This window comes from Triticum dicoccoides, chromosome 6A, assembly GCF_002162155.2.
Source record: "Triticum dicoccoides isolate Atlit2015 ecotype Zavitan chromosome 6A, WEW_v2.0, whole genome shotgun sequence".
Classification (NCBI taxonomy): domain Eukaryota; kingdom Viridiplantae; phylum Streptophyta; class Magnoliopsida; order Poales; family Poaceae; genus Triticum; species Triticum dicoccoides.
In genome coordinates this window covers 596,355,277-596,378,393 of record NC_041390.1, presented here as the reverse complement: position 1 = coordinate 596,378,393, position 23,117 = coordinate 596,355,277, and the positions used below count along the sequence as shown (strand labels likewise).

At 43.0% G+C, this 23,117-nt stretch overlaps 2 protein-coding genes across 3 annotated transcripts; both read left to right on the top strand.

Moving 5' to 3' along the window:
- Positions 1–4,154: 4,154 nt before the first annotated feature.
- Positions 4,155–5,643, top strand: LOC119314428 (protein PELOTA 1-like). The gene has a single exon (XM_037589141.1). It carries the CDS (start codon positions 4,314–4,316, stop codon positions 5,454–5,456), a length of 1,143 nt encoding a protein of 380 aa, XP_037445038.1. The 5' UTR covers positions 4,155–4,313; the 3' UTR covers positions 5,457–5,643.
- Positions 5,644–11,873: 6,230 nt separating this feature from the next.
- LOC119318261 (protein RFT1 homolog) lies at positions 11,874–21,348 on the top strand. 2 transcript variants are annotated; one of them, XM_037592789.1, is made up of 15 exons: positions 11,874–12,066; positions 12,912–13,062; positions 13,160–13,239; positions 14,447–14,541; positions 15,792–15,943; positions 16,828–16,979; positions 17,659–17,777; positions 17,876–18,039; positions 18,260–18,334; positions 19,106–19,177; positions 19,325–19,462; positions 20,025–20,180; positions 20,272–20,324; positions 20,411–20,583; positions 20,853–21,348. In XM_037592789.1, exons 2-15 carry the CDS (start codon positions 12,954–12,956, stop codon positions 20,920–20,922), a joined length of 1,608 nt encoding a protein of 535 aa, XP_037448686.1. In that variant the 5' UTR covers positions 11,874–12,066; positions 12,912–12,953; the 3' UTR covers positions 20,923–21,348. The 2 variants fall into 2 exon arrangements, with proteins under 2 accessions (XP_037448686.1, XP_037448685.1); XM_037592788.1 differs by having other exon boundaries at positions 11,874–12,075.
- The last annotated feature ends 1,769 nt before the right edge of the window (positions 21,349–23,117 follow it).

Below are 23,117 nucleotides of genomic sequence, written 5' to 3'. Positions count from 1 at the left end.
GAGGAAACTTCTATAAAGAGAGAGCTGATTGAAGAGCCAACAAGAAAACTTCTCTCTTGACTTGATCTGATACAGTCTGGAATAGAAAGTTTCCTTAACTAATTGGTATTTACTTTGCATGAAAAATAAGCTTGGTGGATAAGAGATTGCAAAGAATTTTTCTCAGAATCACATCTCAAGGAGGGCTGGGCGTTCCTGCAATTCATCATATAGAAAAAGAGAATTGGCCCAGGTTATAAGGAAGACCGGCCCTGTAAACCATACATTTCCCTGTCCAGTGGCGGAGCTTGTATGGTTGATCTGTTCCCACCCCTAAAAAAAAAACCTTAATCTGTGCCCCTTTTTTCCATGCAACAAAAAAAGGACATGTGTTATCTGTTGGCATTTACAAGTAGAGCCACACACATAGAGAAAAAAATAATTCTCGTATACATTTACGACAACCAGATATACCTTCACACAATTCGATTAAGCCTCCAGCTATTGTGTCCTCAAAAGTACGAGATCCTAGTCTGAAACAAGAAAATCTGGCAGCCTGAGCCCAAAGATTTGTATTCAAACTTCCATGTGAATTTGTGTTCCAAACATTGAATGCTTTTAAAAATGGGACATTTCTTTAAAAATATATGAACACTTTATCAGATTTGTATTGCATGTTTTACTTTTTATTTTCGTTTTTCTACATGAACATCTTGTAAGTCACATGAGAACTTTTTGTAAATACCCGATGAATATTTCTAAAAATATAAGATGAACTTTTTCTAAATATATGATAAACATTTTTTAAATGATTATCATCGTTTTGGAATTGGTACAGAAGTTTTATAAAAATACACGATGAACATTTTTTTAATATATTGCCAAAACAATTGTAATACATGCCGATATATCCTAAAATATATGTTGAACTTCTTTTTAACTACGCGATGAAGTTTTTGTAATTATGCAGTGGTCTTTTTTAATGACACGATTAACATTTTGTAAAGTTAATATTTAAAAATTTTAATACTTTTTGAACAAATAAATATATATAGGTGAAAAAGTGAAAACAAAATAAAAATAAAAATATCTGAAGTGCTTCCCAAAAATAAAACAAAAGTGATAAAGAAGGAAGTACAAGCTAATGTTATGTTGGATTCTCAGTTGATTTATACACGGACTTGTAGTAGAGGCAAATTGATATGACCCTAAAAAAAGAGATGCAAATTGCTATGGACACAAAGGAAAAAAAATTGCTATGAACAGGCTCATTGCTACGTGACATCGGCAGTATTGAGGATAGTAGAAGGAACGGAGTCGGCTGAGAGCATAAATGAAACTTTGTTGGTACTTATACCAAAGGTAAAAAACCCAACTCTTCTGTCTCAATTTCGTCCTATCAGTTTGTGTAATGTATTATACAAGATAGCGTCGAAGGTGATCTCTAACAGATTGAAACAAGTGCTCCCTGACATAATCTCGGAAGAACAGTCAGCCTTTGTTCCTGGCAGGTTGATTACAGATAACATCATTACGGCTTACGAGTGATTGCATTTCATGAAGAGAAACAAAGCAAAGAAGCATCAATCCTGCGCACTCAAGCTTGACATGATGAAAGCCTATGATAGGGTCGAGTGGACTTATTTAAAAGCAATCATGCTCAAGTTGGGCTTCACAGAGAGATGGGTGAATATTGTGATGAGCTTGGTTACAACAGTCAAATTTTCTGTTTTGTTCAATGGGAAGAAACTACAACAGTTTATCTCTTCAAGAGGGATCAGACAAGGGGACCCGATATCTCCATACTTGTTCTTGCTAGCAGTAGAGGGCATTTCGTGCCTGTTAAAATCAAAGAGTGGGTCATCAAACTTGCATGGCCTACAGGTAGCTACTACGGCGCCACCAGTGAGCCATCTTCTATTTGTTGATGACAGCCTGCTGTTTTTCAAGGCAAACGGTGTGGGGGCAAACGAGGTGAACCAAGTTCTGGAAACATATTGTCAAGCAACTGGGCAGCGCATCAACTACTCAAAATCTTCATTGTATTTCAGCAAAGGGGTGCCGGATACGGTGAGACAGGAGATAAAGGATACACTCAATGTTCCTAATGAAACTCTCAACGAGAAGTACTTAGGGATGCCTTCAGATATTGGTAATTCAAAAAATGGTGCATTCAAGTATCTTAAGGACCGTCTGTGGAGTAAGGTACAAGGGTGGATAGAGCAAACGCTTTCCATGGCAGGGAAGGAAGTTCTTGTAAAGGCTGTGGCCCAGGCGGTACCGGTTTTTTCGATGTCCTGTTTTAAACTTCCCAGAGGGCTTTGTGAACACCTAAACATGCTCATTAGAAAGTTCTGGTGGGGAAGCAAAGAGGGGAAACACAAACCTCATTGGGTTTCCTGGAAAACTATGACCCAACCTAAGAGCATGGGGGGTTTAGGGTTCAAAGATTTCGAACTGTTTAATCTGGCAATGCTGGCTCGTCAAGCATGGCGCCTCTTGCAGACTCCTGAAACCCTGAGTGCGCGAATTCTGAAAAGTGTTTACTACCCAACTACAGATCTTCTGCGTGCCGATTTAGGGAGTCACCCGAGCCAGGTATGGAGAGCAATAGTAGAGGGCAGAGATACGCTCAAGCAGGGGCTGATCAGGAGGATTGGTAATGGAAGCACAACGGGTTGCCAAGGGACGAGATGAAAAGGCCCTATGCTTGCCGAACACTGAACCCACCTATGCTAGTTTCTGAACTCATCTCTCCCGTGTCAGCAACGTGGGATAAACACCTGGTGCAAGCTACTTTCTTGCCAATGGATGTCCAAGTGATATTGGGGATACCGTTGTGCACTCGTAACATTCCTGACTTCTGGGCTTGGCACCACGAAAAGCACGGTTGCTTCTCAGTAAAATCAGCGTATAATATGCTTGTTGCAACTAGAAACAGAAGGGAAGCATGGCTTGAGGAGGGGCCAGGGCCGTCTAGCTCTAGGGCAGAGGTAGGAGCATGGATACATTTGTGGAAAACTCAGGTCCCAGGGAAAGTTCGCATGTTCTTATGGCGCCTATCTAACACTCATTGCCGACAAATGATGTGTGGGCACATCGGCACATGTCTGATTCACCCTGTTGTGGTCTATGTGGGGCGCAGGACTCATGGCGTCACTCCCTCGTTGAGTGCACTTCTTCGAGAAGCGTTTGGGCTCTAATGAATGAGGAGGTTACACATAAAATCATATCAACAACCGAACCCAAGGCGAAGCAATGGCTATTCACTCTGATGGATTCAATGTCCCACAAAGATTTTGTCCTTGTGGCCGTGACACTCTGGTCGATTTGGTACGCTAGGAGGAAAGCCATCCATGAGGCGATCTTCCAAAGTCCCCATGCCACACATGGTTTTATCATGAGCTTCATCTCTGAACTGGAAGGGATAAAGGGCAGCCAAGAGCAAAGAGGCAGGGTCGTGCCGACGCCCATACATAGAAATTTGAAGCCGAAAAAACCACCAACAGGATACTGCAAAATCCATGTGGATGCAGGAGTCCAGGGAAGGACAGGGGGTGCAACCGCTGCTGTCTGCAGGGATGAAGGTGGTAATTATCTTGGCAGCTCTGCTCTTGTGATTGAAGGTGTTACCGATCCAGCAAGTCTAGAAGCAATAGCATGCCGGGAGGCACTAGCCCTCGCCGAGGACTTGGACATTCATCATTTTGTGGTTGCTTCGGACTGCCAGCAGGTGGTGTCGGATATCATGAGAGAAGGCCGAGGTCCATATGGAGCAATCATCAGTGAGATAAATCTGAGAGTTTCATCTTTCCATTGTACTTTTACTTTTGAAAAAGTCGTGCTGTTAATTATGAAGCACATAGCTTAGCAAAATTTTGATTAAATAGAGGTCCGGGCAGGCATGTTTGGCTTGGTGCCCCTCATGACCCAAGATGTATCCCACTCAATGTGGAATTCCATGAATAAAGTTGGTTTTCCACCCTAAAAAAAAAAACTACCCCTTGCCAGCCATCCGTGTCCAGCTTGGTTGTCGCTAATTACGTGCACATGTGTCGCTTAGGTTTAGGGAGCCCTGCTCGATCTGAACTCGGAGTCGATCGGGCCTCCATCGAAACCAAAGTTATAAATAGCTATCACCCAACACGCCCTTCCATTGATCCATCCAACACGTTCGCTCCGCTCGCAACTCACGAAAACAACTGCAAGCACAGATTGTATGCTTCGGTCGCCGCTTTCGCATCCATCGCTCACCGCCATCGCCGCCGTCAACACAGGTCTCCCGTCTCTCTCGACAACAACGAGACCGCTGCGCTCTTTGATCCATCTGGACGATGAAGCTCGTCGGAAAAAGCCTCGCCCGCGACGGGCCCGGCTCCGTGAAGCTATTGCCGGAGGTGGATGACGACCTGTGGGACGCCTACAACCTCATCGCCGCCGGCGACGCCGTCGAGGCCGTCACGGTCCGGAAGATCAGGAGGTCCGGAGGCCGCGACGCGGAGCGCATCAAGCTGACGCTGGAGGTCGCGGTGGAGTCCACGGACTACGACAAGGACGGCTCCGTCCTGCGCGTCCGCGGCAAGAACCTCACCAAGAACGAGCACGTCCAGATCGGCCAGTACCATACCTTGGAGATCGAGCTGCGGAGGCCCTTCGTCCTCCGCAAGGAGGCCTGGGACTGGCCGGCGCTCGACACCATCCGCAAATCCTGCGACGAGACCGCCGCCAACGCCGACCTCGCCGTGCTCCTCATGCAGGAAGGCCTCGCCCACCTCTTCCTCGTCGGGAGGAGCGTCACGGCCACCAGAGCGCGCGTGGAGGTGCCCATCCCCAGGAAGCACGGCTCCAGCTCCGGCGCCGTCGCCGCCTACGACACCGCCCTCAAGGACTTCTTCCAGCGCGTCCTGGCCGCCTTCGTGCACCACGTCGACTTCGACCTCGTCCAGTGCGTGGTGATCGCCAGCCCCGGCTTCACCAAGGACCAGTTCCGCGACCACATGCTCCTCGAGGCCGCGCGGCGAGGGGAGCTGCGCGCGATCACCGAGCACAAGGCCCGCATCTTGCTCGCGCCCGCGCCCTCGGGCTACCCGCACAGCCTCAAGGACGTCCTCGCCGCCCCGAGCGTCATATCGCTGATCAAGGACACGAGGGCCGCGCTGGAGGTGCCGGCGCTGCAGGAGTTCTATGCCATGATCGCCAAGGACTCGGCGAGGGCTTGCTACGGGCCCAAGCACGTCGAGGTTGCGCATGAACGTCTCGCCATCCAGACACTCCTGCTCACGGACACTTGGTTCCGCAACCCTGACGTTGTTGCTAGGCGCAAGTGCGTCGATTCGGCCGAATCGGTGAAGAAGATCGGTGGCAAGGTGTGCGTCTTTTCGTCCATGCATGTCTCCGGCGATCAGCTCGAGCAGCTCACGGGGATAGCAGCGGTTCTTCATTTTCCCATGCCTGATCTCGACGACATCGAGATGTGATTTATTGCTCTGCTTATTTTTCTTCTACTACTACTAGGGTGTACACTCTCTGTTTTACTTTTACTTGGAACTATAATATCGTTTTAGACGTCCCGAATACACAATTCTGATCACTTATTTCTATTATATGCCACATTTATTTATGTAAGCAGGCAAAGTTTATATACATTGTGGAGCTGATTTTTCATTGAAAATATCAGTGCAGAAATCTATCAAGTTAGAGCATCTCTAGCAGACCCCTTAAACTGCGAAACACGAAAACCACATTTTAAGGATTGGTTTGAGCTTATGGTCGAGCAGACCCTTTAAACTTAGACTGTAAAACCGAATGTTCACGTATATTCTTCCTCGCGTCTTCTTCTTTCTCTCGCCTATGTTCACCGTCAGCTAGCTCGATTGTACGAATCCGGTGGACAACGCACGAAGTGACCAAATAGCGTCGAGGACAGCTCGCACGAAGCGCCCCCACATCGCCGTCGTCGTCGCTACTCGAATCGATCCATAAGCTAGCTAGCGTCGGCGTCGAATCGATCTCAGGAGCTAGCTCCCGTCGCCCTGGCCAATCGATCCAGAAGCTAGCTAGCTCCCGTCGCCTGTAGCTGCCAAATACGGAGCCGCAGGTGTGATGAAGCCGCCGCATCTCGTTCCTCTTCCTCGCATCTAGCACGAGCGGGGTCGGCCATGGCCACAGGCACGCGCTCAATCCTTTTGCAGTGTAGAATTTTGTTGGAGCAGGAAGAAATCATCGGCTGGAGAGGGTGGTACGAACGGCGGCGCACGGGGAGAGGGGGGCGGAAGGACCTGATTCATGGCCTGTATACTATCCTCGGACCTGTAGAACTAGGGGTCAGAGGCTCGCGTTTTCGATGGCCTGTAAAACTTTTATGGTTCCGCAAACTTTTACGTGGTCCGTTTTGGACACAAAATTGGTTCAAGTTGTAAACCCGCTGAAATTTTATAGGTTTGGTGTTTTTAAGGGGTCTGCTAGAGATACTCCTAATAAACTCCCTAGAATCGCTGACTCGTGGCTTGGTAATCGCTGCCCGAGGAGGATATATGCATGGGAAACGTTTAGGTACGCCGCACCGGCCGAGCTTTGGGCCAAACGCGCGCGAGCCATGCGATTGAGGCAAATCCTACGCATACAACAAGGCCCTCGATTTTTTTTTGAGGCCACAGAAATATCAGTCCACCGCCCGCACCTCGCTCCCTCTCGCTCTTATCCGTTCCCCATTCATCTCCCTCTCGTCCTCTCCACACACTTGCTCCGCGCAAGCCCACTTTCACCGTCGGCCGGTGTTTGCTGGCTGGCCGCTGCTGCTCCCTCATGAGATGAGGCATTGAGGTGCTGTGCAAGGGGAGCTGCAAGCCACATCTGGTGGGCCTGCAAGCAGCAGAGGGAAGCGTTGGGAATGGCGACGACCGCCGCCGCCGCCACCGACGCCCAGCTGCACCAACGAGGCGGTCTGCAACCAGCATGATGGCGAGAACGACCGCAGCTAAGTGCTACAACTACGGCAGCGAGATGCTGGGACCAGCACCCCAAATTGCTACTACCAATGTTTTTTTAGTTTCGTCCCAATTTTACTGTTTTTTTGCTACCACCGCTATTTAGGATTGCTGGAACTAGCACAAAATTTTGCTACCACCGGCGCTCTTGATTTTGCTGGAACTAAACCAATTTTTGCTACCACTGGCGTTCTAGTTTGCTGGAACCAGATCTATTTTTTGCTACAACCAGACATTTTTTTCTTTTGCTGGAACAAACTCCAGTTTTTGGAATTTTGTTTCCAATGGTGTTTTATTTTGCTGGAACCACTTCATTTTTTTGCTACCTCCAGTGTTTCAGTTGTTGGAACATTGCCCAAGTTTTTGCATTTTTGCTTCCATCGTTTTTTATTTTTGCTGGAACCAACCTGAAAATTTGGTACCACCATATCACGATTTTTGCTGGAACCATGTTCCGATTTTGTTGCAACCGGCAATTTCTTTTGCTGGAACCTGCGATGCGACCAACATGACGGGGAGATGGATCATTGGATTTTGCTGGAACCACAATAGGGGAGCTGCATCGTTGGGTTTTGTTGGAACCGGCAACATGGATAGCTACAACCGGCAATTTTTTTTGCTACAATCATCTATGGGACGAGAACTACGGGAGAGCTGAACCGACCCTTTTTCTGGCGGCCAGATACGACACCGGCGAGCTGCAACCGACGAAGATGGCGAGCTATGACGGGGTGCAGGGGTGCAAGATGCGAAGGGTGCGGCGTGCTGTCGAGAGCGCTCCTTTTTTTTTTCTCCCGAGAGATGTGCGAGAAGAAGGAACAGCAGATCGTGTGGTTACGCAAGCGCGGATCGTGCGGATAGCGACCGACCGGTCCAAATTTGGGCGGGTGCGCCGGCGCCCAGCGCTGCCCTATATGCATGCATATTAGCGTTGCGGCCGTATGGACTGTGGTCCTTTAAACCTAGTGACGCACGGCAACATCACATGTCAGGTAAACACACACACGCACAGAGGAATGCGCGCACCCACCACCGGTCGACAACAAAGACACGACGTGTAAACGCACCATAAAGACACACAAAAAAGTGCACGTTATCCTCTACTAGTACCCAATGAAACTACTAGTAAAACCAAAAATAAACGGATGCAGTGACAACCGATGAAACCGGTCTGCCCAATTGCAAAGTGTTGTGGGCGATGTCGTGATATTGTTATCGAAACGGTCGGGGAATAGTGAGCAAACATGCACTAACCCCGATCGCTAACCCATATTCGCAAATCCCTGTGCCTCTCTCTCACCGGTTTTCAAAAGGTTCTAGAACCTTCCTTGAACCGGGTTTTTTATTTGTGTTTTTTATTTTATTGTTTTTTCTTTCTTCTTCTTACTTTTGTTTTCCTTTTCATTTTGTTTTCCGTTCTAAAATTTGGAATAATTTTTAAAATTCATGAGATTGTTTTTGAATTCATGAATATTTTTTTAATTTTTGAAATATTTCTTGAATCCATGGACACTTTTTTGGTATTGGCGAACATTTTTTGAACCGATGGACATTTTCCGAAATTTGCAAATACTTTTCTGACTTTTACGAAAATAATGTGATTCAACGGACATGTTTTGTACCGATAATCATTTTTTGAATTGGGTACTATTTTTAAAATTGTGAACATTTTTTGAATTTATAAACAATTTTAAATTTTGAAAAAAATAAATTCATGAATATTTTCTGAAAATCAGAATTTTTAAAATTGTGATTTTGAAAACATGAACTAATTTTGAAATTTAGGAATATTTTTCTAATTCGTAAACACTCATTTGAAATTTTGATTTTTTTAAACTCAAGAACATTTTTTGAAAGTTTAAAATTTGTGAATATGTTTAGATCTCAATTTTTTAAAAGAAACAAAAATACGAAAAGGAAAACAGGGGCGTCCACTCCATATATGGGCAGTTCAAAAGCGCCCGTGAATTGCGAATTGCCACTAAATCGCGCTGTGGGCCGAGCCCAGTACATCGCTTGCCTCGAAACAAGCACCAACTCCTCACTCCTGATCTGAAATGTTCACGGATTTAAAAATTCCCTTGAATTTGAGAAAATGTTCATGAGTATGAAGGAATGTTAATGAATTTAGAAAATTGTAAAACAGCTTTTAAAATGGTCACAAATATAGAAAATGCTTGTAAATTAAAAATATTCATGAATTTGAGAAAATGTTCGTGAATATCAATTAGCACAATTTCCTGCCGTACTAGATGGGCATTCATTAACTATAATCTGTCGACGCACGTGCGGTGGCAGAAGCTTTGCACTGGTTAGGGCAGGTGCCGCAGTTCGTCTCTCCGTGCGGTGGCAGAAGCTTTGCACTGGTTAGGGCAGGTGCCGCAGTTCGTCTTGCCGGAGAGCAGGTCCATGCAGCGCCCGCGGCAGCAGGTCCGGCTCCGGCCGTGCTTGCACGCTCTGTTGCAGCCGACGCAGTGTTGCGCCGTGGCGACAGTGTCCACGCACGGGCAGCTGCAGCGCGCCGTCCCCTCCCGAAGCATGCCTGGCCAACTCCTGGGAGCTGTCGTCGTACGCCGACAACAAGCAGGAAACACGGCTCTCCTTGCCGGGGACGGCCGGCAGACGGAACCGGCAAACCAGATCTCGGCGACGGCTGGTCTGTTGGCCGATGCTGATTCGCATGTAGATGTAGCCCTCCCGCCAATTCGAGGAGAGGTGGTTAGACGCTCTTTCGTCCTTGCCGGGCTACTCCGGTGCACACGACACCACAGTCTGTTCCACGTCCGTTTCACGCCAGATTTCACCATCTGCTATTTTGGTTGTTTTGTCAAAAGAAAAGAAAAGGACACAAAAAGGTCATGCGCTTCTTTGTGCATGAGTCCATCGACACCGACCAACTAGTCTAAACGAACGTTCATCCATTTCCCCTCGCCAATGTTTTTCGGTTGTTTTATTGGCTCAAGCTGGTTCTCGTGTGGTGTCGTATGAGTTGCTACTTTTGCTAGTCTTTTTTTCTTGTTTTAACTAACCTAGATGCTCTGAATAGACTTGTGGCTACCGATTGTAATCCTACCAGTAACTAAATAAAGCTCCCTTTTTCACCGCAAAAAAACCTACATGGTCATCCGCATAAAAAATAAAAAGAAGTCTTAAACGAACTTGTTTGCAAAAAGTCTAAAATGTTGTTGTCTTCTTGCGTTTGTAAGGTTAGAAGTTTAGGAACTTTAGGTTGTGCGTGTGCCATTGCGAGATTTGATGTTGGGTGCTTCAAATCTATTGAAGGGTTCAACGGCAACGATTAGGGCTCCAAGGCGCTAGTCCTTAAGGGCACATACATGAAGACTTCCTGGCTGTCATCGACAAGGTGAAGACGACTCCGGTAGGAGAGCGGCAACAGGAGAGCGTTGACAGCTCGTTTTGGTGGCAGTAGTTCTAGTTCAATGGTCTACGGACCCTGGTGTAATTTTTAATCATGCTTGAGGCGCTTTATAATTTTGTTGAACTTTTATAAATGACCCGGATCCCTTTACAAAAAAGCTAAAAGCTATTAATCCTTTTACTCTTATTGATCATTTCGTAAACTCATTCATTCCCGTAAAGGACGGTGAGAACTATTTTTCTTATACAACTCGGTGCATCAGTATCTTTTATAAGCTCTCGTCAAACTCTCACCTGGGTTTCGTCTTAAATCACAAATGAAATGTTTCTTTCCACGTGATTTTTGTCGAAACAAATATGAGTTCAAAAGGCTACACACATTTGTTCCCATGTATTAAGAGTACCGGCCAGGTAAGTTGATATCCATAATATTGCGAGTTTTCTTCCTTCCCGAGAAAGAAAGGAAAGGTGATCTTGTCAAGAGAGACCAACTATCCGACGCCGTCCTTCAGCGGCTCCCCTCCACCAACCTCTTGGTCGTTGGTGGTGAGGGGGGTCACTGGATCCCCCGGGCGCGGATCGTGTAGTTTTAGGTTTTAGGGCCCTAGTAGCTTAGGTTTTGGGTCGCTCGACGTCTTGGCTTCGGCGACACAGTGCTGAATAAAGTAGCTCCAGATCATTCCTCGACAAAGGTGTTCTACTCTATGGTCGTTGATGGATTTGGAAACTAGTCTTTTCAAGCAAGGATGACGTGGCACCGATGGCATTCTTATTGTGAACTTGTTTGCTCGGCTCCGCCGTTGCGGCGGTGTTCGCTCTAGCGTTGAAGCGGAGCACGAAAAGTTGTTCAGGAGTGGGTGCTGAGGGTTATCTACGTTAGTGGCAGCTGGAAGGCGATGGATTCGTGGTTGCAGGCTGGTGGGTCAGATTTCCTCCTCCAATATCATCGCGTGGGGGTGTCAGATATGAATTTTGATGGTTCTGCCCCAATCAGATTCTTTCAATGGCAATGACTTTGTTTTTGACGAGCTGCTTTGAAGGTTCAAAAGGCTGTATATCAACGAAGGAGACGCGTTGAGCTTGAGTAAAGAAGTGTTCTGTCATCTTTTCGTTAGGTGACGCTTAACGGATTCTTCGGTCTTAATTGTAAAACATTTCTTGGCTGGAAGTCTTCTGGGCTATTGTTAGAATTTTATTGTCTTTCTAGTTTGTCACATCGATGTCTACATGGCTTGTACATTTTCCTTTGGTTTATAAATGATGTGATACGTATTACCCGAAAAAGAAAACAGAGCTTTTTCTTTTTTTTTGAAAAGGAAAACAGAGCCTTTTGAGGTAAAGACGAAGCAACTCAAACAAGTACTTATAGCGAAAGTGACCAGGCCACTCATTCTGCCGTAAAAAAAAGACTAGGCCACTCATTCAGAGCCGCACGATCCAGATCTAACGGTTGAAAGGCTGGCAGCTCACCCAACCCAAAACCAGTACAAGTCCATGAGCAAGGCGTACAAGGCAGCACCCCTCGCCGCCGCCGCCTCCCGCCCCCGTTTCCCCTCGCGACTGCTCTGCGCTCCCGCAGATCTCGCCGGCGACTCTACCCGACACGCCCCGCCCCTGCCCGGCGCCATCGCGCCCAGCCCGCAGCCGCCCAGTCCGCACTCGGCGGTAGGCGGCGTTGTGCAGCTGCAGCAGGCCAGCAGCCAGCCGCCCAGCCCGATTTGAGGTACTTTTGGTGAGATTTCTGCCTGTTCCCCAATTTCTGTTTACTCATCACTCATTGCTCGTCGTGCTACCAGCTGCCGGTTCCTCTCTTACGAATTCAGGTGTAATAGCCTGCCTGAGGAATTCAGAGTACTACACAATTTCATCAGCTATCCTCACCTGTTACAGCCGTGGCCTTATAAAACGCCTCACACGCACACGCACACGCACCACACAGCCAACTCACAGCTCGCGCAGGGCACTCACGCCTCAACAACAACCCCGTATGTCAGGCAGCCTCTGAATCGCGATGCACATTCCCTTCGTCGGGACTGCCGGCCATGACATTTGCTTGCTCAGCTCCTCTGTAAATTGCAGTGTATCACTGCTGAATCCTGTCCAGGAATGTTACTGCTTACTACTGAATTGTCTCAGTTTGGGTCGAACAATTGATACACTGTTGAATCAATAAATGTCAGTGTCATATTGAAGAACAGAATGTCAATTAGGACCACACGATTACATATTATATGCATCAAATGTGGAAGAATGAACACATGTGCAGTCTTCTTTGAACTTTTCAAGGCATATATGTAGGCTTAGTTTATGCAAAATTAAGACATTTGGGAATTTTTCATATGTTTGTAAGACTATGTTTTAAAGGCGTCCGTAAGGCGACGCCTAGGCGACGCCTAGGCGTCGAGGCGCCCCCCCAGCGCTTTGCGCTTTAGGCGCCTAGGCGTCCGCTTTAGGCGCCTAGGCGTCGAAGCGCCCCCCCCAGCGCCTTAAAGCAAGGCGTCGCCTTAAAAACATAGTTGTAAGATCATATTGATCAATTTCTATTGTGCTATTGGTTATTTTTTTCAGGGTGGACCACCCTGTTTCAAAATCCTAGATCTTCCACTGGCGATGATGGCCATGACGCTGCTCGCCGGCGCCGTGGGGACTGCCGGAGCCGTGTCCCCTCAGCCTGACTCCAACGCAGGAGCTGTGATGGCTGTGTTCAAGTACAACTTCGGTGCGCCTCTCTCGCCTCCCTTTCCTTCGAGGGTTACTTCTGGCTCTGGGTGCTTGGTTTTGGGGATCTAAAGCTCAGTGCCCGTGTGTGTGTGTAGCGGCGCAGTTCCTTTCGAGGATCATCCCCTTCCTGTACAACGGCTGGTTCGTGCGCCAGCTCAACGCCGACGACTGCGCGGTGCGGAACTCCCCTGCGCCCTCCTTTCTTCCTTCTCAGTTCAGTGCAGCGAGCAATGGATTTGTTTGATTTCATTCCTCGATGTGGAGCTAGCTAGTTCCATGATGACATTTGGTGCTTTGGAGTTGAAATGCAGTGTCAAGCTTAGTAAGCATTAGTGCGCATTCCATGTGAATTCTAGTCTTTATTGTGGTTAAGTATGACCGTGTCCTCAGTTCATGCCTGCAGTTTTGAATCCTGGCCATGACATGGTTGGGTGGGACTGGAACTCTTCTGGGAGTGCAAAAGTTGGATGTTGTCCTAAAGTGTGGATGTGTGGGATGGGATCTGTGTGAAGTCAAGTTCTAATTCTAGTTGCAGCGTGTGTTTGTTTCTCTGTGAATTCGTGATAACTGACGGCACCCCAAACTTTGTTCTTTGAGCTACAGAAGAAAAATGATGCATCTGTTCGACCGCATACTGCCATAATCGTAGTGGTTGCTTTCAGTTATTTGAGTCATTCATGTACGTGCATTGTAATGGCTCCCTTGCTATTTTTCGGTTTCTTTACTTGCTAGGAGTTGGGGGATCTTTTCATTTTGGTGAACATTGAATTCCCATGTTATTATTTAAGACAGATCCCGGTTGATCCTTCGTTGTTTGTGTAACAGGCTCAGTATAGTTATCAAATGATGATTGTGCTAAACGGACTTAGTTTGTGTTAGTTTTTTTTGGATAGATATCTTTACTTGGTGATTAAGGTTTTAAGGCAAACTGCTTTGGGGACTTGTGCATCTTCTCCATTAGTAATTAAGCATGACTGATTCAGTAAACACGAACACACTGAATAATTATCCCTCTGTTCAGGGTTTGGAAAACCAGCGGCTATCGTTTGGTAAACCACAACCGGACTGGGTATTTCTTTTTGGTGCACAGTATTGGTTCAGTTAGTCCTCTCCCCCACAGCCCAACCGAACCCTCTTTTAAATCTGTGTGTTATACGGATAAGAGTATAGTGGCATGATTTATGATCCATACGCCGAATAGGAAAAATGCGAAGTTCATAAATAAAACATGGAAAACTGACTGGTCTTAACCGGTCTTCTCTGAGAATCGCAAACCCTCCGTTTTTTGCTAAAAGGAAAAGGTTTCCTCAGTAGCCTGCATCTATGCTTACAGATGTTTCTTGTTGTTAATGTTTTCTAATATGTTTATCATTATCTGGCAGGCATATGCATTGCAGCTTCCACTTTTCATCAATTGTGTCTTATTTTTAAGCCGGGAGGGGTTTCGGCGTGCTTGCTTGCGTAATAATTCTGGGAGGTATTGCAAAATTTACAAACTTTTGAGCTTCATCCATGTACTGTGATTAATCAACAACACTGCAGTTATATAGAATACACAGCACATGTTTATTTGGAGTTTTTCTTTGTCAAATGAGCCACTGAAAGATAGACACTGCAAATTGCGAAGTGCAAAAGCTCCTCCCACAGTTTTTTTCTTAATGCACTACAACATAGATCTACGGAGTACTACATGGCAAGAAGCATGATGTCCATTTGTTACATGAAAAACTTGACCTCTAGTGGCACTTGTGCATGGTTTTTTGGCTAGAAAAAAAAATACCGAGAGAAAAATGATTATATCATCTGGCAGGACGATGCAGAGGGGTATTAGAATATAAATAGTAAAGATAGCGAGAGAAAATGTGCCCTCTAGTAGATGTGGTATATTTCTCATGAAGTTTATAGGGCAAGAAGAAGAGAAAAGGTTATGTTGAATTTTGATGCCACAATTGCCCAACAAACTAAAGTATGCAAGTTTAAAATTATTAGGTAAATATTTCATCTGATGCTTTTGGAGCACCCAACACCTATTTGGGGACAGTCTTATACATGCTTAGCACTCGCCTGGGCCATCCTCACTTCGTCCAAGAGGGTTAATCCAGAGTTATTAGTTTTGAACCCTTGTGTATAATGTGTTAGCACTATTTTGTTTAAAAACAAAATGTTGTACTATGGCACCACCACTACACATACAGGCCACATGGGCCACCTCCGAAGTAGTTCATGTGTTTAATAGTGGTATGATAGCCATACATTGTAAGTTGAAGGTGAGTAGAGCTAGCATTTAATGCTTTTGGATGTAAATGGATAACTTTGGATTAACCCTTTAGGAGAAGTGGGGACATAAGCCCAAGTGAGCTGCTACGTGAGCACAGCCACATCTAGGGGATGGGCATTGACGAATTGTGTGACAGCTTCACTGTCTGAACTCTGAAGCAATAATGCTTGGATACTTCTCAAGTTCTCATAGTTCATCTTCACCAACTTGAAGTGGGGTACATGCAAAAGAAAAAAAAATCTTTTGTGATGATGTGTACCGTTCCTCAGTCGTCACTGCATTCTCATTTTTTGTGTCTGTTAAACTCTGTTGTTATATTCGCATTAAAATCTATGCCAGTTCTGAACCATGTGAAGTTTTAGGAAAACTTTCTCTGATCTTGTAATATTTTTCCTTGTACTTGCTCGTTGGAGTATTTCTCAACTGATGATTTAATACTTATATTACAGAGGTGATGTGTTAAGTGACGAAGAGATACTGAAGGTAGCTTGGATGATCATCCCGTTTGGCTTGTTTGTGACTTTTATCGGCAGTCTATTTGTGTTGAGAATAAAGAAACTGAAGTTTTCTGACCCTTATGCAAAAGCTACATTAATCATCGGTAAGTCTTCCATGAACCATAATTTACTAATAAGTTATTTGTATATTTGTCCCGAGCAAGATAATTGATATTTCATTAAGGACACCTCTCCAAGAGTCAATTTGTCAGTTAGTTGATTCAGTTTGATTGAGTAGGGGAAAATAACAAGCCTCATTAAATTGTTAGAGCCACTGCAATATTATGTCTTATACAAAAAAGTCCAGTTTTGAACCCTGATATATTGCAAAAGTTCACTTTTCAACTGTGAACTCTAATACCATTTGAACTGCAACTTTGAAGTACTGAAGACCATCCAGTTTCACCTGCTGTGATCTCCCAAGTAGTTTAGGGTGATGTGTGTGCCACGTCTCTGCTGTGCCACCAAATTTGACTTTTTTGTCTGTTTCCAACATAAAAAATGATCTGAATGGCAGGGTTTCTTCTTGTCATGTTTGTTTGTTAATGGCAGTGACATGGTGGACACATGCATAGTTGCATACATGTCATTTAAAGTCACTTGTGAAGCCACCTGTGGGTGAAAAGTGGATTGTTTCAATTGTTCAAGGTTGCAACTCAAATGGTTTTTGAGTTCAGGGTTGAGAGTGTTTTTTTTTTCTGTCTTAGATTAAATGTAAATGCTGAACACCGAGCTCTTTATCTATAAAATGGACAAGCATTTCATGCTGTCATGCAGCTAAATGGAGCATCTTGTAGAATTGCATGCACTAACCAGTTCTCCCAAAAGCTCAAGCTGATGGGAAAAGGTGGGCTATGCATTTATACTTCAATACATCCCGTATAGATATCCTGCTATTACTCCTACACTAGAGTGCCTTCTCATTTCAATGTTTTGTCCACTTCCCTCACATTGAGATCTGATGTATTTATCTGGTCCAAAATGGCAGGATTTGCGTGTATGTTGGAGCTACTGGCAGAACCTTTGTATATTCTTTCCCAAACAAAGAAATACTACATAATAAGAGTGTATACCGAACCTACAGCTACTCTGCTACGTTGCCTAACAACTTATATCTTCATAAAAGGACATATTAAAGTGGTAATGCCACATTAGCCTTCTACTCCAGTTTATTACCGATCGCATAAAATGCATACACCCACAATGTTCTCATCATTTACACCTGATATTTGGGAATCTACGTTGCACACAATTGCCTTGTAATTATACTTGAAAGGATCACAAATCATTCTGAAAAAAGTGACCATTTAGTGCAACTACCTCAATCTCATTATCTATTTTTTTTGCAGTGAAACCATCTCATTATCATCAAAAAATAAAATATAATTAGTGCAACCATCTAGATGGTCCAACTTTGTGACAAACTAATAATCCAGGACGTTCCAATAGCCAGTCCATACTGTATATTGTATTATTTTGGTATGTGTACCAAGGATAATATTTCTATATATTAGAAGATTTCAACTAATGTATTTTTGTGGTTGGTTAACAAATACAACTGCCCTAATTATAATAAGATAAAATATGGGGAACACTTCCCTTCGGCATTCTTTTGTCCTGTGTTGTACTCATCCATTTTAACTTTATATCTTAAAACATAATAGAGCTTTCCAGGACAAACAGTATAATTTTGCCAAGTGACGTATCCAATTGATAATATTCTCTTCTGTTCACATACCCATTCATGCTTTGTTATGGCATTTTAATTTGTATTACATTTGTTGATCAATACAGTACTATAATAGTGATTTTTTTGCAGGAGAAGCTGGTCGTATTTGCTTTGTCTCAGGTCGTTTATGCAGCCTGCATTTTCATTGGATATTGGACATATTTTCTTTTATTTGCTAATATCAGAACTTTTGATCTCCTTCCATTCAGGTTTCTTCTTTATTTGTCCTGTTAATTGTCTAATTGGGCATGAGTTATCACAAGTTAATTATATTTCCTTGTTGATGCCAAAACATGCACATTGTCAGGTTGTCAACCCTGATGGTCTATGATAAACAGTTATTGCACATGTGCATATTGTTTACAGGCCAGACTATCAGGAAGCTGATCCTCCAAGAAGGCGAAAAATTTGTTCTTGTTTGGTTTGATACTCCATTTAACCAGGCTGCATATGGTCTTGTGGATAAATTAGGCAAGTATGTCGAGCACCTTCTATTTCAAGTGCTTTTCTTTAGATAAACGGGAGTTGGCGAGGCGTGGTTCATCAATGCCTCCCACCTCCCTTTCTCACCTTGCTAGAATATCTCCAACAAAAAATAACAAATTAAGTAACTAAAAATACGACGAAGCTACCCAAAATACTGACTAACCATCTTCTAAAAAATCTCTAATGATCTTCTAATTGTTTGCAGGAAGTCTGGTTGTTAGAATAGTTTTCCTGCCATTTGAGGAGAGTTCTTATGCTACATTCACCCAGTTAGCATCAGGTTTCTCTTTTGCATGAATATAAAGTTTCATTTTGATATGATAGCTAAGTACAATTGCTTATCATCTGTTTGGCCTGAAAGATTGAATTTCATGCATTTGCATCATTGCGGTCTACTGATCTGGAGAATCTGTCTGTAAGATTTGCTTATTGAGCATCTCTGTACTTGATTAGTCAAAGGAGGTTAACCTATGTTGTGCTGGTATCAGTTAAACAAAAACACTCATGAGATATAATTTTCCTTTCAAATCCATTTGGTCAGCTGAATTGATTATGTTCTTGTGAAGCGACTGCTTTGTGTATTGGCTACTGGTCGTTTGATATTTCTGCCCACTTTTGGCATGTTTGCTATTCTCATTGTTCAGTATTTAAATTACTCATGACCTGTCTCACAGGAAGTAAGCCTCTTACAAGTACTATGAATTATTATTATTGCTAAGATGAGCATTGCTGCCAATGCAACAAAACTAGATTACCTTCTGCATATTCCTTGCTATCTTAGATTGTAATGTTTAACACAATTCTCGCTTATAATGCTGCTGCTGTCCAGTTGTTAGAGTTTAGATATGACCATTCCTATATCTCAAGCCATCTGAAATTAAAAGTTTTGGCATATTTTCAGTTTGCTGCTGCTGTTTAATAACTTGTCCTTACAATTATAGTTGGCCAATATTATTGAACTCTTAGCAAAATTACTAAAACAATATGTTGTGCGCATTATCTTTGGATTTATATTTCTCTGAAAGAGCTAATGATGGATCCTTATCCACAGGGCAAACTCCTGATAATGTATCCAATCTGGAAGGTTCTTTGCTCGGAGCTCTTAAACTTATTACGCTGATAGGTAAGCTGTCCAATACTGAATGATTGAATGTGTATATTAATCTATTTATCTACATGTTTTAGTTGCTGTCAACTTCAACCTCCTAGTTTTCTGTGGATATTAGATGCGTTAACAGCCCTTGAATATAATCTTCCTCTAACAATGCAGGTCTCGTGGTCATTTCTTTTGGTCCAAGTTATTCATACACCCTTCTGAATCTACTATATGGAAGAAGATATAGTGATGGCGAAGCTACAGCTGTCCTCCGTTACTATTGTGTTTACATAATCTTCTTAGCAATGAATGGTTTGTATTTAGTACTTATATGCAGCAGCTCTGCATATATTCATTCTATAATATTGCAAAGTAGATTTTTTTAATAATGTTAAGAATATTTCATTGATGAATAGTAACTCTGCACTGTACCTGTCAAACCTAAATTATGTATTTGATTTTAAACTAGTTTTTGCAAACCCAGAATTTGGAACATCGGGCATAACAGCCCCAGTTTCGCCCTTTCTGTTTTTAGATTTGTCTTCAGTTATGATGCATGTAGCACAGTAATATATCCAACTTGATACGAGGAACAGTTATAATTTCTTTCCAGCCATTGAATTAGCAGTTACGTTCAGCCAAGTTATGACTTTATCTCTCATTTGAAAGCTATCAGTTGTTCTTCGATGTCTCATCCTGCACAACAATGTAGCTGAAGAAAATCTTTATTGAATGAAAACTAACTATACCATGCATTCTCTCGACAAGATTTTGACCTTTTCTGGATTAATATTTTTCAAACAAGAAATATGTTACTGGTGGTGCATATTAATTAAGTTCTGCACAAATGACTTATGTCCTTCGATATTTTCAGGCACTTCTGAAGCTTTCCTTCATTCTGTTGCCAATGAAAACCAGCTTAAGCAGTCAAACAATATGTTGCTCCTTTTCTCAGCAATTTATACTGTTCTAAATGTTGCTTTTATTAAATCCGCCGGAGCTGTTGGGTTGATCGCTGCAAATTCTGTCAGTATCCTTTGGTAATGACTCTGCTATCCTTGTTTTCTTCAAATCAATCTTTTCCTGGGAGCACTTTCTTTGCGCCTTGACTGTCTGTAAAGATATGCTACTGCGAATCTCATATTCTGCAGTATTCATCAACGAGTATTTTAAGGTAAAGTTTCTTGAATGTTCCACCTTGGGATTTTTTCCTTGTATAAGGATTGCATTTGTAAAAAAAAACTGATGACATATTTACAGGGCTCATTCTCCTTCTACCGCTGCTTGCCAGCGGGCTGGGGCGTTCTGCTCATTTCTGGTCTGACCACAGCTTTCTCCGAGAGGATGTTTCTGAATAGAAATAGGTTCAAGCAGACCCTTCCCATTCACATGGTGATAGGCATCATGTGCCTGGGCTTCTCATTGCTTGAGATGTAAGCCCTACATCACCACAGAATGATACTTGCTCTGTTCAGATACTCCATTGGTTCCAAAATGTAGTGCATAGTGATTTTTTTTTCAAACAAACTTGGTAAGCTTTGACCAAATTTACATGAAATTTATCAACATTTAGAATACCAGATCCATACCATTAGATTCATCATGAAATATATTTTCATATGCTATATATTTGGTACTGTAGTTATAGATGATTATTTATAAACTTGGTTGATCATCCTGACACGGCTTGTTTCTTGAGCAGATATCGTGGTGAAAAGCAGTTCTTGATGAGCATCGTCAAATCGTTGAAGGGCCATGACAAACACACATGAACTTATATATTTGGGACAAGTGGATTTACCCCAGATATATAACTGTTATTGCCATACAACATACGTGTTGTAAATACATGTATACTGGCTAGAGTACCCAAAAGGAGCTGGACCCAGCAGCTGGAGAGGCTTCTTAAAGAACAGATCAAATTGACGGAAATCATAGATCGCCGCTCTGCAGAATTGAATTGCTGTGACAAGTTATAGAGGCGACATAAAGCATAGATCATCTGGGTAGATAGGTGATATATTCTGTAACTTTTCTACATCGGACTTATTAAGATTAAATTGCCGCATGGTTGCCGGAATTTACCATGTTGTGCCAGTCAGGTTTATTTACCTGAGTTTCAATGCAGAACTTTACAAAATTCTTTAATTGTTTAACTAGACAGCTGGGAATGAATTGTGTGGTAATGATTTTATATCTGACGATTGTGCAATGTCAAGGAGTTGAGTGGACCAACTCCTTAGTTTCATCATGGACATGTTACATAAACAGCGATTTTTCTTGGTGTTGATGTTGATGTGCCCATGGCTAGCATGGCCAGCCCTTCTTCGTCAGAATTGGATGCTTTGGATTTGTCATTCCTTCACTAAGGTGAGCCGTGGGCAAGAGCCTCTGGGTGCTTGTATGGCTGCTCTTGTAATAGAACTATATAGGAAAGAACTTGAAGGCCGATACAGTCTTAAACGTTCTATACATAGATAACTAATTACACACATGTATTACCAATATAAGCATGTAAGTACTGGTAGGTCTGGTTACATGTTTTATCAGTTAGAAAACTAAGATGTTCCAGTATATGGAGGGAGTACTAAATACTTGCAAAAGAGGATGCAGGGAAGTTACTGAACATGTGGTTACCATTTTCTACTAAGCTACTCCCTTTGTTCCAAATTACTCGTCATGGTTTTAGTTTAAATTTGAACTAAAACCACGACGAGTAATTTGGAACGGAGGCCTACATTGCCAGGTTATCTCCTTGCCCCAAAGAGCACGATAAGCAAATCTACTTTACCACATCCTTCCAGATGCAAGTATGCAACAACATTTATATTTGGAATCTGAAAATCAGTGGTAGCCATGATATAAATACATGCTGTTTTTTTTCCCATTCCTACCTACTATAGGAAAGAAGACTATAGTAACACAGGGAGAGGAACACCAAAATGCCAACAATGAAATGCAGCATAAAAAATCATTAATTGCATAATATTTTTTTGTGGGGAACATCAATAATATATGGTAGTACAACTGTCACCGATGAATCAAAGGCAACATAAGCGAGCACGACATTTTGGAGCTCGGCCTCCATGGAGGCCATTTTTTTTTGAAAAATTCAAAATTCATACCTTTTGGTTTTAAAAAATCTGAAAAAATTGTACAAGTATACAAGGATGTGATGTGTATGTGTTTAAAATTTCAGGATGAAATACCTTGAGATGCGATCTGTGCAAAAAGAACAAATTCATGGACTTTTAGGATGAATCGTATCATGTGTTGAAAAGCCACAGATTGTCTTTTTTAAACAGGCCTCATTTCAACGTATTTCGCCCTGAAAATTTACGGCATGTGTGTTATGCCTCCATGTATGTTTGTATATTTTTTCAGAATTTTTTTAAATGTAAAAAATATGATTTTTTAGAATTTAGAATTTTTCAAAAACCGGCCTTCATGGAGGCCGAGCTCCAAAAGCAATTTTTGAACATAAGCGTACATATAGTTGAAACTGAAACATCAAAAGTCTGCAAGTAAAACAATTTGTGCTCCAGCTATTACCTAATCCAATTAATGGCTGCAACTTTAAGGCCCTAATGTCCTAATGCAAGATGCACAAAGGCTAGGCTTCACTATACCTACTAAATCAGCACAGTTTAGAGAGTTCTTATGGCCTAAATTCCATCGGTGGTTGACTTGAGTTGTATATATTCACTTCTGTCACTGAATTTCAAAGTATTTGAAATGTGATAACTAAGTGTTTCTTCCAAAATAAGGAATTTTCCCCTATATAATTAAGAAGAATATTTCTCAGTTAATTACAAAAAACATGACAAAAGGAAAAATTAAAATAGCACACGATCTTGCCTATTGCATTCTATCTCATCGTCTCACATTCTGTTCTACGATTCCACTTTGACAAAAGGAAAAAGCTAGACCCAAGGCACCACAAACCGGCATCAGCACGACACCACAA